Source organism: Choloepus didactylus, chromosome 10, assembly GCF_015220235.1.
Source record: "Choloepus didactylus isolate mChoDid1 chromosome 10, mChoDid1.pri, whole genome shotgun sequence".
Taxonomy (NCBI): Eukaryota; Metazoa; Chordata; class Mammalia; order Pilosa; family Megalonychidae; genus Choloepus; species Choloepus didactylus.
This window is the reverse complement of record NC_051316.1, coordinates 41,670,070-41,683,633: the sequence shown is the minus strand read 5'-3', so window position 1 is coordinate 41,683,633 and position 13,564 is coordinate 41,670,070. Positions and strand designations below refer to the sequence as shown.

The 13,564-nt window shown below is 41.1% G+C and overlaps 1 protein-coding gene and 1 long non-coding RNA gene across 2 annotated transcripts in view; one reads left to right on the top strand and one right to left on the bottom strand.

The window, feature by feature from the left end:
* Positions 1-1,560: 1,560 nt before the first annotated feature.
* LOC119504773 lies at positions 1,561-3,662 on the bottom strand. Its single transcript, XR_005210632.1, has 3 exons — positions 3,585-3,662; positions 2,937-3,180; positions 1,561-1,709 (listed from the first exon to the last, which is right to left on the bottom strand). It is a non-coding gene; the product is annotated as an uncharacterized LOC119504773 (long non-coding RNA).
* A 204-nt stretch (positions 3,663-3,866) lies between these two features.
* Positions 3,867-13,564, top strand: part of RORB (RAR related orphan receptor B) — a 202,962-nt gene continuing 193,264 nt past the window's right edge. The window contains exon 1 of the mRNA XM_037797309.1: positions 3,867-4,480. Within this exon, the coding sequence (XP_037653237.1) occupies positions 4,474-4,480 (7 nt within the window). The 5' untranslated portion in view covers positions 3,867-4,473. The remainder of the gene's footprint in view (positions 4,481-13,564) is intronic.

Below are 13,564 nucleotides of genomic sequence, written 5' to 3'. Positions count from 1 at the left end.
AACTTGCAGCCATACTTTAAAATGAAGCAGAATCTAAAGTACTTAGAGTTTATGAAGCTCTCCAGTTGATAATAAAGTTGTGAATAGTAATAAATATGAAAATAACTAGATTCAGCTTTCTTCAATAATTATGAACCCAATCTTAATCATTGTTTATTTTTCTCCCCAAATTAGAAGAGTTTAAAATGCAAACATATATTCTCTATCTCCCTTTCCTTCTCCCTCCCCCCCCTCCTTTCTCCCTCTCTCCTTCTCTCTCTCTCCCCCTCTTTCCTTTCCCTTCCCTTCCCTTTTCATTAGGAAATAAGAAAGAAAAAACTTATTTAGGTCTTTGCTCCATTTCTTGTTCAGATCTAGTGAACAAAAGAGTAGAAAACAGTATTCAACCAATAATTATGAAGCACCCACAAAGTATCAGGAGCTCTTCCAAACTCTAGTACTTTCTGACTCCTGCTCTTATGGAACTCTGCTGCAATTGCTGGGGCAATGAATACACTCAGAGTTACAGAAGATCTTCGAGGCAACCTAGATAATTTCCAATCTGCTGCAGAAATCTCTCTACTGAAGCCCTTTACCAGGGCCTTTCATTCAACCCTTGCTTGAATGCCTCCAGCTACAGGGGGCTCAGTTCTTTGCCCTTTCCATTTTTTAATAGGTTTAAACGTTAAAAGCTTTTATATTTTTCTGGCTTTTCTGATATTCAAAGGCAGTTTTATATCTCTTTCTCACCTTCCACTGCCACCACAACCCCCAAACTGAGCCATTTGTTAGTCATTCATTATGTAATACTGTTATCAGTAGTGTCTGTGTCCCTCTAAGATTCACAATTATTTAAAATACTCTTTCTATATAGACTGGTCAGTTCAGAATATAGTGAACCATTCCTTCATATATTAGTTCAAGCAATTTAAGATTGAAATATCTTTTTTTTGTGTGTGGTCACCCTACCTGGTTGGCTCCTATTAACCTTCCTCTCTGTCAGGACATTTCTTGTCATTACTACTCCATGGCTTCCCAGCTAAATCCGAGGGGTGGTAATGTTCAGGGAAAGCAGGTGATTCTTGAGTGTTTTCTAATAGCTTCCAAATTTATGTCAACTAAATGGAGCCCATTTATGTTAAATAAATATTCAGGATTTAAATAGAAGAAATCAGCATTTTCTAAGAAGTCACGAAATATTTATGTATAAGCTGATGCTTTTGTAACCCATCTACCAGGCAAGCTGAGGAGAAATTATATCAATTCTTGAGACCAAGCACAGTGCTATGTGACTTAATGATTGTCGTCTAAATTTATCAAAATTAACTATCAACTGAGACTATCCTTCAGGCCCAAGCCAAAAGTAGTTCCAAGCTTACAGGAAAACAGACAGTTCCATAATTGTTGAAATAAAATTACTGACACTGTACTTCATGTGAGCAAGGATAATAATATTAATGTGTTATTATGCCAAATGAAATATGGATATTTGCTGGTAGATGGGTTACAAAAGCATCAGATTATACATAAATATTTCGTGACTTCTTAGAAAATGCTGATTTCTTCTATTTAAATCCTGAATGTTTATTTAACATAAATGGGCTCCATTTAGTTGACATAAATTTGGAAGTTATTAGAAAACACTCAAGAATCAAAGTTTTAAATTTTTAAGGAGATCCAAAATGCTCCAGGTCACCACATTATAACCAATGATCAACATTTATGCCACCCTGAAAAAAAGAAAAGAAATATTTGTGCATTACCATATATGTAATATATTACATACGCAGTTCTGAAAAATGAAATAACATAAAGTCTTTATTTTTAGTTAATATTTTTTCTAAAATTTTCAAAAGAAACATATTATATTACTAAACAAAATTAGACATTGTTGAATACACAAAGGAAAGGACATATAAGAATGTGTAGGAGGGGGGAGAAGTATTTTCCATATATGTGTTGACTATCCTTTTTTAAGGATTACAGATATTGCAGCAGTAAAAAGAAATTTCAAAATTCAATAACTGTTCTGAAATTTAGGTCTAAATGAAAGAGTTAAAATTCTTGAATTTTGAAATTCCTCTTTACCCTAATGAAAAACAGAAATCTAAAATAATAATAGCAACAATAATAATTATAATGTTTACAAAAGCTTTGGAATTTTCAACAATCCTGTGTCTCCACTTGAAGCACATGAAATTAAAATGATACAGTCACAATTTGTTTCTTGACTATTTTATATTCAGTAATTTTTAATGAAGCAACTAAATTAGGCATAACTTAGTACAGCTTTAATGTAGTTATGATGAATATATTTTACTTGATTAAAAATGATAAAACCAGGGAGCCTTAAATATTATCTTAAAAGATTAACTACTGTGTCAATTATAAATCTAGGGGAAAGGTATTTATAAGGGAATAACTATTCTGAACAGTAACTTCCTTTTGTTCATTTCATTTAATTAATGACTCAATCAGCTTTCACTCTTAACATTAAAATTTTCCTAAGTTACCCATTGCCTTACACAGGAAGAGCATACAGCAGGCTATGTCAATATAACAGTAGTAAAGATTCAGCAAGTGATCCACTTTTTATTAAACAGGAGAAAAAGCTACTTTGGCAGGGTATAGTCATGTACTTAATTACATAATTGCCAAGTCTACATTGTATTTTGTGTTACATGACATAACATGAATAAATACCTGTAAAACAAATTATTTGGGTAAGTAAATGTCCATGAGGCCTGCTCTGCCAACAGGTAGGCTAACAAGTAGAAAAGCTCCAATGCCTTCCGAACTGAGGAGATGAGGCAATTTTTTTTTTGCCTCCCTTTCACTGAAAAGTAATAACATGCAAAGGAACAGTTTTGCTTAGATTATTATTAAAATAGTAATAAAGGAGATGTATGACAACTTTCACCTAAGGAATAAACAAACAAAAAAAAAACTTTACTTACATTTAATTGCCATTCTCGTCTAAACATGTAAATGTCTTCTGGCAGCAACTCAAATGAACAGTTTCTGTCTCCTGGAGCCTTGCGCCTTCATCAAATACAGAGCAGGACCACACAGTCATAGCCTCTGACCTCAGCCCCTTCCTCTCCTCACCAAGGGGGCCACACTGCCCAATGTGGGCTGTTATACTTGAGTCCCATAGCCTGTCGCCCACGGATCCTCCACGTGCTAATAAAAATTCAATTCCTTGACAAAAGAAAAAAGAAAAACGTTGCGGGGGAGGGGGAAGCTGTCAGAGTTTTTTGTTGTGTTTTTAAGGATTTGGGGAGAGGAAGGGCATCTGAAAGATGTTTTTTAAAGGAAGCGGATGGCCACTTGCTTGGGACTGCACTGGAATTGTGATAAAAAGTGATGGAAGTGAATTTCTACTATCCTACCACTAACACTGAAGCGTCCTGCCCATAGAAACCCCTGCCGGAGATGCGGAGTTTACCGAAAAAGGACTCGGCAGAGCGATGCCATCAATTCAAAACTAACTACACCAGGGTCGGGAGGCTTCGGACCGAGGGACGGAACGTGGGGCCCTGGGAGCCCTGAAGCGCTTGCTCAGTGTTCCTCTCCCTCCCACCGGAGTCGGAAGTGAATGACACCTGCAGATCTGCCCCACACTCTGGTGGCTTCTTCTCCTCCTCTGCCCTGGCCGGGCAGTCTCTAATTCCCAGTTCCAGCCCCGGCCGCCTCGGGCTCCTGTGTCCCTACCCCGCACGGGCCCCGGGCCCCTCCTCCGTGGTCCCGCCCACCCACGCGCAGCCGGGCGCTGATTGGCGGCGCCGCTGACAGAAGGCGGGGCCTGGAAGTCCCGGCCAAACCCGCCCTCACGTATAAGCCCCTTCTCAGCTCTCTCTCCATCTCTCTCCTCTCTTTCTCCCTCGCTCCCTTCCTCCCTGTAACTGAACAGTGAAAATTCACATTGTGGATCCGCTAACAGGCACAGATGTCATGTGAAAACGCACATGCTCTGCCATCCACACCGCCTTTCTTTCTTTTATTTCTGTTTCCTTTTTTCCCCCTTGCTCCTTCTCCCTCTTCTTTGTAACTAAAAAACCACCACCAACTCCTCCTCCTGCTGCTGCCCTTCCTCCTCCTCCTCCTCCTCCTCAGTCCAAGTCATCACAAAAGAAATCTTCTGAGCCGGAGGCGGTGGCATTTTTAAAAAGCAAGCACATTGGAGAGAAAGAAAAACAAAAGCAAAACAAAACCCAGGCACCAGGAGGCACCCCTCCTGAACACAAACAAACAACCATCAAAACAAAACAATCACCACCACCATCATCAAAACTGTTAACAGAACAGCTGCGGCGGCGGCGGCGGCAAACGTCACCCTCTGGCCTCGGCGTCCGCCTGAAGGGATGGTTTTCCCGGCAGAGCTGCTCTTCGCCGACCGCCTTCTTCACTCGTGCTGAGCGGGATTTTGGGGCTCTCCGCGGTTCCGGCTGGGAGCAGCTTCATGACTACGCGGAGCAGGACAGCGGCCACACCATGCGAGGTAAGCGAGCCCGCGGGCACCGAGGCTCTTCGGGTCCGGCCAACTTCAGCCCGACGGGGAAATGGGGGAGGGGAGACTACAGAGGTTGGCGGGACACAGTTCCCGAGTTCGCGTTTGCAGATGGGACTGCAAATGGCCTCAGCGTAGAAAGTTGTGGGAAGATTGTGATGCCTCTCGGTAGTTCTGGAAGACCGTGGGAGAGCGCTTTTTGGAGAGGGAAGGGATGCTGGTTGCTACCTCCCGGTCCTTGAGTTGCACTGAATCTTTTCTGCGCCTTGTTTTCGGGTGCGAAAGCCGACGCGGGATGAAGGGAGAGCCGGGAGAGGAGTGTCTCTCGGCAGAAGCAGCTGGAAGGGTGCGCAGTCATTGCCGACCCGGGACCGAGTAGCCAGGCGGGCAGGCGCGGGCACACATGCTCGCTGGGTTACGCGGCACACCAGCGTCCCCAGACAACCTATGCTTCCCTTTGCGGGAGCAGTAGGCGGGGGAGGCACGGTGTCGCGGCCACCGAGTCCGTCACCAGCGCGCGCCTCTGGCGCCGCCGCTGCGTTCCGGCGTGGTCCGCGTGCCCGAGCCCGGGGAAGTGCGCGACCCAGAGAAAGTTGTGCTGAGAAAGTTCGGGAAGCGAGGAGAGTCCACGCTCTCGGCGGCGGGGAGAGCCAAGGTCCCAGTTCTTTGTGAAATAAAGGGCCTCAGCAAAAGGCGGTGCTGGGTGCGTCCTCGGGCCACCCACCCTAGGCGGCACCTGCGGCTGTGAGCACTGGGCGAACTGACGGCTGCCTGGCAGCGCGCAGGAGTCTGGGGCGGCATACCCACACCGGCTGCACTCTGCGGCCCCCCTAGCTGCTGGCCTGACCTGCTTTAGGGAGTACTTTGTCCTTTTTCTCTCCTGGGCCGAGAACTTTCAAGTTTCCTGCGCGCTGCGACGGGACGCAGTCTCCCTCACTTTCTGATCCGCCACAACTTCACGGTTTTCTTGAAAAGCAGGCCGGATGCCCGCGTGCCTTGGGTATCTGGGTACACGGCTGGACCCCTAATCCCTGCTCCCAGTCTTCTTCCTGACCATACCTTGCGGTTCTTTGGAACCGTTCTCTCCTTCCCTTCGCACGTTCCTTCGTGTCTTGGCAACAGAAAGTTGGAGACCGCCAGCTCTGGACTTTCCTGCATCCCCGCCCCCGCGAGCAGTGGACTAAGCAGGGAACACTTTGGCGAGTTGAGCTTTAAACCCTCATCGCCTTCCTCCGGGCTGTATTTCTCTCCTACCCACTCGCCCAGTGCCTCTCGAGAAGCGTCCCGAAGTAGCAGCGGGCTTCTGTCTCCTCGATCCTCTCTCCCGGCAAGCGGTGAGCCCGAGCCAGGACCCAAGGGTGGAGACCGGGTTAGCCCACCGGGCGCTGGGGAAAGAGGAGGAACACGGAGAGGAGGTCGTCCATTCAGTTGGGAGGGTCTTGACTGAGGGTGCACTGGGAGTGGGGGCCCTAGGTGTGTGTGCGCGCTGGCTCCAGCAGTGTCCAGACTGGGTCTTGTCGAGTGCTCCGCTGTCCGGATTGTTTCCAGGAAACTATACTTTGGCAATTGGCGAGTCTTTGCTTTTCCTTTTTCTGACCCTCCCCCCTCCCACCCACACCCCCTGTCGACTCTCCTTTAGTTTGCTATATCTTTCTTCCACTTCTTTCCAACCTTACCCCCATGACTGTTTTCATAGGTTCTGGAACAGGTCTGAAACCACACGCCTCCTCAGCTCCCACCCGGCACTAGGACTTGGGCCTAAAAACCGTTCACCCTCTCCTTAAATTGTGGAAAGTAGAGTAGCGCGGCTCAGGAGTGGATGTAGCTTGATCGCGCCACTCCTGAAGGAGCAGTTTGCAAGCGACAGTCCCGGTTTGCCACGGTTTTCGCTGAGAGCCATGCGCTGGTACTCCAAGAGCTTGCAGGGTTTAAAGCCCGTGCTTAGTCCTCATGAGCACCTTGAGAAACCCAGGATAAACCCCGAGCTCCGTCACAGAGAACGACACCCTTGCAGGGCTGCTGAGGACCGCTTACAAGTTGTATTTTGGATGACACTCCAGGAGGTCTGGGGGAAATGCGCTAGAGAAGGGGGGCGGGGAGGGGGAATAAGCCGAAATGGTGACCGGGTCCCTCTCTCTCCCTCCTTGCCCCCTTACTGTATCCTCCACCGTCTCTTCTCATTTCCTGCGGTTCTTGCCCTTCTGCAACATCAGGAATTGTTCTTTAAGGATGGGATCAGAAAAGATCCAGGCTGCTTCATACTCGTGTTGGAGTCGGGGTTGAACTTGAGTGTGAACTTGAGAAGTGAGAGCGGGAAACGAATCAGCTTTCGCTTGTGCTTGGGCTACTAATCAGCCTATATGGGGGGAGGGGCGGTTTTTGAACTCGGTATTACAGTATGCCCCTTCCATTTCCTACACACACACACACACACACACACACGCACGCACTCACGCACGCACACACCGTCTCTATCCCCAGGTGGTCCCAGACAGTGTCTCACCCCTTTTGCAGCTGGCAGCTGTCCTGAGTCAGGGCGCTTTGCGCAGCGCAAACGTGGTTCAGGTTTGAGTCGTCGCGCTCTGGGCCAATTCGGCAAATCCACCTCCACCCCCCTCACCCCACCCCCACCCCCACCTCCAGGCTGGGGTAGCTAAGAGACTTTATCCTGAGGGAAGCAATTGGGGTAGGAAAGGGCTGATGTGGCTCTCTGATCTTTGAGGTCGGTGTTCTGCTCCACAGCTGATCCGGGTCCCTGACAGAGCGCAGTGGCTTACTCGGCCTGTAGAAAAGGAGGTTGCATTTATTGGTGCACAGAGCATTTCGCCCTTTGTCTCTAAGAGGGTACCGTTGAGTTCTAGAGACGCTTCTTCGCAGATCACCAGGGATTGATTGCATTACTGAAAAGAATAACTTCTGAAGTCAGAGGGAGGACTTTTAATTGGCTCCGTCCATATATTAGAAAAGAGTGAACCGAGGTGTGGGTTTCAAGACTCCTTCCGGAGAGGCCTGTCGGCTTTTTATTACACGGGGTTTCCGAGATCCTCGGATTTTTCAGTTCAGCCTCCGCAGAGAACCTGCTTCCAGAAGCAGGACACAGATGTTACAATCAATAGGTGATTGTCGCTGGAGCAGATTAGAAATCTGGTTTTATGCTTGTTGTATTCAAGGATTGAGCCTGGCTTTTTGAAAGTCCAGAATCATAGATTGTTTGCAGGTATTGAATGTTTAACTGCTAACTTTGGAAAGGAGGCAGCTTGCTGTCAGAGATAGCACAACTCTTCAGAAGTCTGGAACTCTGAATGTCCTGCTCGCTTGGCCTTCAGATTTCCTAAACAAATTCTTGGCCCTAATTTCCTCCACAAATTCCAATGAGCTATTTCTAACCAACATTCCGTCTCCCATAATTAAACAACATGACTGGAAGGACATGTCTGTCAGTAGTCCATTAACAATTGCTCATTAAGTAATCATCAGGAACCGTCAGGAAGCTGTCTTTATGCCGAGAGGAGTAAACATTCAAACAGTGTGAAGACAAATTCTAAAGCTGTATTTCAAGTATTGCTGAACAAATTAGAGTCTGCATAAGGAAATATTTTCTTATATAGTTACCTCCTGTGTCTCCCTCCTCCATCTGCCCCCACCTCCACCCCATATCCTGGATGAATTAGTAACAGGTATTATAACCCAGAAGTTCTTGAGGCTTTCTGGGCTTCTTGGACAGGCGTAAGCACCACCAAGACTTATTTTTCTATATTTTCTGGTACGCTGGAATTGGGAAACCAGGATGCAAATGTAAAGACAAACTCTGAGTAGCCTTCAAACATGAAGGATTCAGGATTAAAACTCCTTTGTTACCATTCTTTTAAAACTTAGAGTAGTGGATTTTCCATCAACAATAGTATAGGTTTTGCTCATTAGAGAATCTTTGAAAGGTGGTTTCATACGCCATTATTAAAGTGTTCTTATGTGATAGTTTTGCTTTAACATCACTAGCATACTTGATTTATACTCAGATACAAATGTTAACATTTACTTATTTTGGTTAACAGTTTGGTGACTAAATTAGTAATAGCCTTAACAGCACTTATTCCTGTGTGTATTTGCACACATTGTATTTTAAATTCAAGTGTTTCCAAGTCATGAAACTTTACAGCAACAATGATTTTTTGGCACCAAGAAAATACAAAGTTACAGGGTCAGTCTTCATGAAAATGACATTAAAACCTCATAATAATACCTGTTTTCTAAAGATAGCATATACAGAATTGTCAGCCAAATTTTAAAAAGCAAATCAATACAGCATGTAATTCTAGATAAGAAGAAAACTAAACTTTTTTTCAGCTATTACTTCACATTTCATAAACTTGTATTTTACTTTTAGGAACATAATATGGCCTATATACCTTTTTATACTTTTCACTGCAGTAGTCTTAAGAAATAAAAGTGTGAACCCAAGCCCATTAACTGTTATTTTCACTGAAATAAGTAGTATCCCCTGATGTAAAGTATGATATATAACCTTCAACTAAAATAGAGTTTAAAATCATTCTAGTAAATTATTAAATTAAAAATTGTATATATGTGGGTCTGTTGGGATTCTGCAAATTTATACATAAAGCAAGGTTTTAAATTGTGAACAATAATATCAATGCCACTGTGCATTGGTAAAATTTAAGCCTGACAGAAAAATACATGAGGAAATAAAAGAATTAATGCCAATGTTGAGACCCTCCAGTTCTGGCCATATTGAGACAAATCAAAGGTTCAGAAACATATGTGTTATCAATGCAGAAGTTATTAGTGATTGAGGTGGCTTAAAATATTTTTTTTTTATCATTCTAGTGATAAGTAGAGAATTTCTTAAGACTAAATCATTTCCGGGTTTATTTCACAAAGACCAAAAATGTAAAGACTTTTAATTAAATTGGAATTAATTAAAATGTCTAACAAAACATTTTATTGTGATGTTAAACTTTATAGAAAATGTAAATATTAGTAATGGACTTCATGCTTAATAATTAATATAGGTGTTTTATTCTAATGTAGTTTTGCTATTACATACGTACCTATCCAAAGGATAGAAATTAAATGAATGAAATAAGTCCCTTATGATGTAATGAACGATGGCTTTTAAGGACTCTACACGTAAAGTATTACTCCTGCAATTTTGTAATCATCTTCCAATTACAGCTTCTTGCAAATATTTATCTTACTTTGAATAGAATCTCTGACTTAACAGAATCCTTAGCAGATAATAGCAGTCTTTGGAGGCGTCTGTTGATACACACAGATACACAATATGTATATGTATGTGCCTATAACCACCCACTCAGACAAGAAGAATGAATATTTGAGAGAGAAAATCATTCTTATCTTTGCTTGCACAATCCAGACTTCCAAATTCAAACATATTTAGCAAAACAGAATCAACTTTCCAGAGCATTCAAAGGGAAGCGATGGATATACATGGTACTTGAGTGGCATAAAAAGGAACTGTTAATAGCATCTATTTATAAATAATCTACACAAAACTCCATTATACTACCTGATGATAATTAGAAGGAGAGGGAATCAAAGAATTCAGTGCTGCCAAATAAATAAAATATTCCTTCTCAAATTAAGCAACAAATTCATACATAACAAGGCTTATGCCATGAATTTGAAGGATGTCTCCTTTGTAGCACAAGACAAAGGGAGCATAGAGGAATAAATATTGATTGAACTAATCATCTGATGAATAGAAATGAGATTTACCAGTGCACCAATATAATAGGCTATGTTAACTAGTTCTTTCATAGCACTTATGCTGCCCTTTCAACCCCTGACCCCATCCATTCAGTTCTTAATGAGGGAAACCACAGGTGTTATAACGGCATTTATAGTGAATCAAACTAAATATAATAACCATGTGGTTAACTAGTGGCATTGAGGGATAGGTTCTTATGAAAGGAAATATTGTTATCATAATGTCACAAAATTATTGTTCATTTCAAACCACTTAGAATTTTGGCTTGTTCCGTTCGCCTTCAGAATATGTGACCATCAACATTATTAAAATATGGGGCCATCAACATTTCAAGTCCAAGATTTGGTGTCTCAGTAATAGGTTAAGTATTAATGTTTATCTGAGGAGCTAAAAATGTTATACAATATATATATTTTACCTACATTGTTTTAGACCTTGCATAGTAAGTGTTTAAAACATTTAAAAATAACACGTCTAGTATCTTATGCTTAACATAGCATTCATTATTTTTGGTTAGTGGCTATTTTATAAATATTGGAAATGAAATATAACTTTATAATAATCATGATTATAGGATATATTTTGTTTTAAAATTGAATTGAAATTTTCTTGGCACAAGCATTTCTTACAAAAGCAGAAATGAATATGTCACCCCTTGCCAAAAATGAGGCTAAAAACTTATTCAAAAAACATCCTTTATAAAATAGAAAAAAAGTAATATGCTTTGACTTAAGCGTATTCACCTCTGCATAGTGAATATTTTATTAACTGGCTGAGTACGCTGATATTGTAAGTTACTGTACTAGAAAGGGTATTCATTAATGTCATTTTTTTTGTGTGATTAGTTATCATATGTAGTTCTGGGTTATATTTCTCTAATTTAGAAGAATCACAGACATGAGCAAAGAAAGAATAAATATAATCTGGTTGTTTACTGAATTACAGGTTTTGTTACTAACCTACTTATTACTCTGTGCTCATATGAGCCTAATATCCTGGCACTATGGGATACAGAAAAGAGTTGGGATACTTGAAAAAAACAGTCACCACAGATTTCAATCATAGTAAAACTTTTGTCAATGTATATTGCAATAAATAAATTTTAAATTATGATTTTTAAAAATTTTCATACTAATATCCAATGATGTAACCTCCTTTTAAAGACTGTTACACTATTAACAGAATTTCATTAGGATTATGTTGTACTCATATGACAACAGCAGAAATATAGCATTTTAAAGTTGAATTAGCACTGCAAATGGCACTCTCTGAATTTGGGAACAAAATTGTCCTTCAAAAGGAGAAATAACAAAAGCTTTTTTAAAAAGACCTTGGCATTTGTAACCAGAACTTGGCATGAAATAATGAGTATTAGTGGCTGGAAAAGAAAAAAAAAGGAAGAAGAATCTTATTTCAATTATCTGATCAGTTTTTAAATTTAAAAACAATATTCAAATACAAATTGCTCTCCTTCTTATTTGTAATCAACTCATTTTGATTTGCCTGAATTTTGTTCTGAATTTTGTCAAACTCATTGAGTATGAGAATGAAGTATTTTCTCAAATGTTTCAATTTTTAGTTTTAATTTTTAAAGGAATAGCCTCAAAGATTTATCTTTCATAACTTTATGTTTACTAATATACATGTTATGTGACTCATAACTATATTTATCTATGATTTATTGAGCAGTCACCCCAAACTAGGCACAGAATCAAGGCCTGAGGATACTCAAGTTGATAAATCACCATCAAAGCCATGTTCAAAGTGAGAGCAGAGCAGAAGACTGTGGGGATGCTATCAAAAAGTCCGAACAGCTCTCACAAGTGAAGTGATATTTGAGATGGACCTTGAAGGATGAGTAGAAGTCCATCTTTTGGTTAATTTGTTCATCATCAAAGAATCATATAAAATTATTGCTTGTATTCCCCAGTTGCCTTTTATTGTTGGTACTACGTGAAACTGAGTCTGTTGAGTTAGAACTATTCAGGAAAGGGCATACCATGATGTAGAACAAGCAGTAGTATTTTTCTCAAATAAAACTTTCACTAGTAAAATGATTCTCAAGCGATACTTTTTTAAATATTAAGGTGACTCTTAAATTTCAAAATGAATATGTGTGTGTGTGTGTGTGTGTGTGTGTGTGTGTGTGTGTATCACCAGGAAAGGATATGGGAAATATTTTACAATCTCCTTATCCATTTGTTTTTAAAAAGGAAATTCTTATTTAAAATGAAGACATGGCTAATGTATATCAAATTTCATTGCCTTTAATGTTTAAGATATTACCTGAAAGTAGTGATATCTGCTCTATAGAGTGTTTTAGATTACTAGCTCTCAGGGAGAATACAATTCATTGAAACAATGGAGTATATACGCCATTGTCTGAGGGCCGTAATGACATTCTTCAAACTCTTCCATTGTCAAGACTTTGGATATAAAAGTATACTCTGAAAATTAAACTATAAAATTGATACATAATGGTTTTGCTGACTTCTGAGGCAGTCTCTCTCTTAAGTGTCTTGAAAGACGGAAAATTCTGAGGACTCATAGATAGTAATAAAAACCTAAGACTAAGAGGCAAATATTCTCTGTGTTCAACTGAGCACTATCTAGGGGTGAAGCCCGGATCAGGCTCAAGCAAGTATCCAATTCACTCCACAGTTAGGCTCCTCGTTTTGAACTATTTGGCATTCTGGTCTCATACTCAGCTCTTGAGAGTTTAATTAGCATGGATCTTCATAATAATGTCTCATCCACTCTGAAACACTGGCAAGATTAAGTTTCTGAACCTGCAAAGCTTGAAGCCAGACCCTGAGCTGGGGAGAATTCACAAAAGTAAATCTCACCATTTGAGACTTCCAGGCAGCCAAATCATCCCTCTTGGTCACAACCTCTGCATTAGCATAAAACTCATCTTCAAATTTCTACATGGTGAGCAAGATCTCTGAGTCATGTTTTCAGTCCCCCCAAAGAAATAACTTTTTGAAAATGCTGACTATTAGCTGGAATTTATTAGACTTAGGAAAGGTGCACTTCTGTTACAACAACATCTTGATGCTATAATGGCTATTGCATTTAGTCCATTTATATCTTGGTACTGGAAGAGTTCAAGAAGTGGCTAAATGATCCTGTCTCTTGGGGCTTTACTAAAAAGGTGAAAGGTTGGAAGAGAGGGTGTTTAAAGGCCCCTGTGATTTTTAGAAGCTTTTATTGAACAGTTATTTAATAAGGCAACTGGTTCCTTATAACAGTTTCTCTCTCGTGCTCATATGGCCATTTCATGTTTATGCCTGGGCAGGTGTGCCTTTCTGGGTGGTGAATGTAGA